This window comes from Telmatherina bonti, assembly GCF_933228915.1.
Source record: "Telmatherina bonti genome assembly, chromosome: 11".
NCBI lineage: Eukaryota > Metazoa > Chordata > Actinopteri > Atheriniformes > Telmatherinidae > Telmatherina > Telmatherina bonti.
This window is the reverse complement of record NC_136629.1, coordinates 25,442,826-25,448,234: the sequence shown is the minus strand read 5'-3', so window position 1 is coordinate 25,448,234 and position 5,409 is coordinate 25,442,826. Positions and strand designations below refer to the sequence as shown.

General features: G+C 37.1%; 1 protein-coding gene across 1 annotated transcript in view; it reads left to right on the top strand.

Annotated features, from left to right (window-relative positions):
- Window positions 1–2,362, top strand: part of npm3 (nucleophosmin/nucleoplasmin, 3) — a 4,068-nt gene extending 1,706 nt beyond the window's left edge. Inside the window, exon 5 of the mRNA XM_079249328.1 lies at window positions 1,691–2,362. Coding sequence (XP_079105454.1) covers window positions 1,691–1,809 — 119 coding nt within the window. The 3' untranslated portion in view covers window positions 1,810–2,362. The remainder of the gene's footprint in view (window positions 1–1,690) is intronic.
- The last annotated feature ends 3,047 nt before the right edge of the window (window positions 2,363–5,409 follow it).

Below are 5,409 nucleotides of genomic sequence, written 5' to 3'. Positions count from 1 at the left end.
GCATCATCACATTCCCAGTAATCCGCACAGCTGCTACAGTCTAAGCAGGGGGAGGAAACAGACAAAATAAATGACAATCTACTTTTTAAACATGCATAACAATAAGTTAATCAGTGTCAATGTTGCATTATGAGAGCAGGGGAAGATGAGCCTCATTGTGTATTTCATTAAATAAATGTGCTGCAGAGGTATGCAAGAAAGACTAACTTTACTCTGTTGTCAATGATGTTTTATCTGACAAACAGAATGATTCAAACCATTTATTGTTTATATCAAAGTTCATTTTGAGTCATCCAGGCTTTAAAAGTTTATTTCAAAGGGGTTTAAAAAAAATCAACATTGCATTAAAATCTTTAATAGTCAGCAGGTATGAGCTTTAGAAGAATCTCTGTTTATGGGAACATGCTGACAAATTTCTTGGAGGTGAAAATCAGCAGAACAGCACAGTTTACTGACTCCAGTCAGAAATTAAAAGGGATTCACCGTCCACACACCAATAATTTTTCTTCATTTATTTTTTAAGAGAATTGATTTGTTAGGAGGTGATTCCTTTGTTGATCTTTTTAATAAAACCTAGCCTTATGCTGGAAGTTGCCATGGTGATTACAGCCTTGTAAGAAAACCAGTTTTATTTCATAGAAAATCCAGAGCTTAACTCTGAGTTTTCTCACTAAACCATAAATCCTGTGTCATTGTGCAGACCCCTGGTTATAGGCAAGGATGATGTTTGTATAGTACAACCCAATGTGCTGCACGTGATGAAAAACACAGTGTGTTACATTTGAAACAAACAGATATTTGTGGGAAATAAAATGTCACCACCATCATCATCATCACTGTCATGTACTCATGAGAAAAATATTTTCAGAAAGAAAAAGTTAATCTTGAAATAAAACCTTGCAGGAATTGATTTTATAAGAACTAATGTTTGGATCAGGCTTCTGGTTTCCTCCAAGTTTGTTCCAAAAGTCAAGAGCATAAAAGCTAAATCCCAGTTCTCCTTGTTCAGTTGTACTTCTTGGGATGGAAAAGCAAGCTTGACCCAGATCTTTGAAGTCTTGATCTCTCATATAGCATCAGCAAATCTGATACACATTTTGGCTTTTCATATACCAGGAGCAAACTTAATAAATCAATTATTCGGCACACAGGAAGCCAGTGTAAATGTATGAGAACCACAGCGATATGTTCATGAGTAACAGCATTCTGGCTAATTTGCAGTTGTCTTTTGTGGGGTTTTTCAATTGAAAACCTGTAAAAACTCCACTTCAGCAGTCAGTCCTGCTAAAAACAAATGCATACTTTTTTTTTTAAATCATGGCAATCTCTGCTCACAATCCCACTGAGAGCAAAATCATAAAGATTTAGAGCATCTTCAGTCAGCAGAAATGTAGTTTCTTCCAAAATGAAACCCAATATAATTAATTTAATTAGATATATTTCCACAGGGAAAGCTCTGTAATCAGGGTGGGACATGTCGTGATGATCGGACTGCTGTTCACTGGTAGCTGTGTGTGTGTGTTTAAAGTAAACCGGAATGCAGACGAAACCTTACTAACCTTTTATATGTGCAGTAAAAACCCAGAGTTTTGTTTTCCCCTTCTGAAGTATTGGCACAATTTTAAAGATTTTCTTTTTGCATTTGTCTTTTTGTTCACATTTTTTCTCATTTTATGTCTCGTATATATAGCCTCGCCAGCTGATGAATCTGACCTGTCTGACGATGAAGAGGAGGAGGAGGAGGAGGAGGAGGAAGAAGCAGAAGAGTTGCCTGCCATTAAACCAGCCAAGAAAAAGCAGAAGCAATAGGCAGAGGTCCCGGATGCGTTTTTGCAATAGCTCACTTGTTAATGTGTTTTAAGAAACAGCAAATGTCATTTGTACCAGATGGACAAATTTTACAAGTTCTTTCACACAGCCACGTGAAAGCTCCGCGTGGAGGCAGCTAAATGCGCAGAGGAATCACAATGAGCTGGGACGTCTTCTCCCTACTCCTCAGCTTCTCACTGAAGCACAGCAGTTTTTTTTCCGAGGTTAAGACATTTAGTTGTACAGAAAATTTTTGCTATCAAACACTGTCACTGTTTTGTACTGTGTATGATACTGTCAGCAATCTTCATGGTTTTACCAGTTGTGGGAAAAACGTCTTTTACCACCAGTGGATCCCAGTGTTGCTGAAAGATAAAATCACTTTGTATGTATTGGTCAGGAAAGATGATTAATACTGATTCAACTGAATGATGCAAACAGATGTTTTATATACATTCATTAAATGTGTCTTCAAGTAGCACATACTGGTAAATTGAATGCTTTAAAAAAAAAAGAAAAAAGTCTTATAAGCAGTTATTAGTCTAATAAAGTTTGTCACTCTGTCATGCCGGTCGTAAATCTCACCAGTGCTCATTCTTACTGGGCCCAGTGATCATTGCTGCTGATGCAAACCAAGGTTATTTATATAGCATATTTTATACTAGCTTTCCTTGACATCCTGTTTGTCATGAAAAAGGTAGACGGCATGAACAAAAAGACTAAATTATTGCAAATTCACTATTAAATAACATTAAAATTAAAATAAAAAGTAAAAGCCTAATCTTGGAGAGTAAAACACTGATCACATCAGTGCTTTGTAATCATTTACACACACAGTTGAATGGTACTCACAATCGAAGCAAATTTAAGTTTTCAGGAGTTCTATAGGTGTGGAGGCTAAAGTGTAAAAGCTGCCTCAGCTTGCTTATATTTGATCCTGGGAGTGTTGTACTTGTCCCACTTGACCTGAGGGGTCTGGATGCTTCATGAGATGAGATGTAGTCAGGCCTAAGAGTTTCTTTTTTTTTTTTTTTATCTGTTGTCTTATATACAGGGCAAAAATCCCCATATACTTTTTTTTTTTTTTTTTTTTTTTTAAGGATCCCCACTGGGAAATCGTATTTTATCAATAATACACAATCTTTCATTAAATGTGGAACAGAGCTGTTAGCAAAATATTACACCGTTGGTACCAAAACTTTGACATTTTCATAAGAGAGTATTTTTTTTAATTACTGATGATCTAGGCTTTGTGACATGGTGTATTATCCTGTTGGAAGTAACCATCAGAAGGAGATGGGTACACTGTGGTCATAAAGGGATGGATATAGTAAGCAACAATACTCAGGTAGCCTGTGGTGTTTAATTTATGATTAACCAGCACTGCTGGCACCACATGACGATATTCTACATAACCTTGATTCTAACAGTTATTTGTCCAGTCTGTCCATTTTCTCTAGTGTCTGATATCGAAAAGACATTTTCATCTGTTTCTCATTGGATATTTTCTTTTTTTCAGATCATTCTCTGCAAATGTTGGATATGGTTGTGTGTGAAATCTCAGTAAATTAGCATATTCTGAAATACTCAGACCAGCTGCTCTAAGACCAACAATTACGCCAAGATCAGTTACCTAAATCCCCCTTTTTTTTTTTTTTTTACTATTTTGAAACTAAGTTTGAAATTCAAGTCATGTTGACCACGTCTACATGCCTATATGCACCGAGTTGCTTCAATATGACTGGCTTACTAGTCCTATTAAAGTCGCCATTCACAGATAAATACATTATAACTCCACATATTAGAAACAATCTTAGAACTTGTTAATTAGGTGCTTTTTATATTTTTACTTGCTGTGGTATGTTTAGAATTTAATGAAGTAAAAATGGGCTGAGACATGATTTCAGAGGTTTGTCCCACAGTTTGGGCCGAAAAAACTTCATGCCTCAAGCAGGATCCTCTAAAAATGGTGACTGAACAAAACAGTTACCCTACAATTAATAAAGCTGTTATGATACCAACTTAACATTTTTTATGGCTAAAGTCATCTAATATCAGAATGAAAACAAATGCAAACTGAATTATTTTCACTTGTTAAATGTAAAAATCAGTGAAACTTGACCTTCTGTCAGAATATCCTGCAAGTGTTATGTGTCATCTTTAAAACACACAGTGGCAGGACTCACATTTTTCATAAGGGAGGCGGTCTTGAACCCAGCTCACGTTCAGTTGATTTATAACCATTGAGCCTTCATTGTAACCCCTGGAAAACTATGTGCTGAGAGATATGTGGGGGTGAATAAACTGAAACTTCCTCTAAAATTAGCCTTTGGGTGACTGTAATCCACCAACAATGGATAACTCAGAAGTGATTTCAGCTTTATGAAAGCAGATGTGGCCATATCTGGTTACTGTGAATCATCTGCATAGACATTGCTATCCCATCTTCACCTTATAAACATCCTTGTTGGAAAACATCATCTTTGTATGGCAGCTGTGGCATATTGTATAACTAGCTCATCTGCAGATAATCTGCAAAACCAACTCAGTGCTGTTTGTGCATTTTGTTAAATACATTTATCTTTATTTCTTTGCTTTATGTATCTTTAAAACTAACGGACAAAGAAGCTCATAAACCTTCAGGTTTGGATACTGTAGAGAAAATCTACCTTATTACTCACACTGTGGAAAGTATTTTCAAGACAGACGTTACAGTTAGGGCTTATCTGAAGGATAATTTCCAATAAACCATAATCAAAACAAAAGTTGCCGGCTAATCTTTGAATGATTACAGTGAGGACTATGAGCACTGCAGGCACCACATAGAAAAAGACTAAAATGATAAAAGGGAACAGCATTAAGAGAGTCCTTGTGTTAAAGCAATACAATCTCTTCTAGCTGACAATAGGCAACTCTTTGTGCACTTGCACTTAAAAGCCAGCATCACCTGCAGTCATGATTATCTGGAGCAAAGTGGGAATAATTCTTTCTGTGATCCACTTAGATTTAGAGTTTAATTTTGTCTAATGATCAGCAGAAAGCTGCAGTGGGACAAGAGAGGGGACAGATTAAAGAAAACATGAAGCAACACCGCAGAGCACCAGATGTCAACTTTTGTCACAGCAACTTAATTACAGCAGGTGCTACCATGGTTACGCGAGAAATGACCAGCTGGGCGATGTCCTTGATGGCGACTCTCTCTGTAAACAACAATGCCATATCTTCCTTCACTGAATCCCAGCCCACAAGAGTCATGTGACAGGCAGCAGATCAGTGAATAACAATCCTTCAACTATTTAATGTCACCTTCACTGAGAGCAGATGCTGCTGTTTCTTATTTTCTGACTCATAAACCTCATCCAGCTGGTTTACGGTAAGCTGAGTGGGAGTATTGGGAACCTTCACGCCACTTTTATTGGGCTTATGAATTCTATGCTTCAGCGCCTGTAAGGTGCTCACCTTCATGCAGAGGTTATCTGCGTCCAGAGCAGGGCTTGTGTCCTTCAGCATAATGTACAGCACTGATTAACATAACGGAACATATGAAAAGGAGTCATCACTCCCTGTTAAATAAAATACACTTTCCTCTTTAAGGTGTCC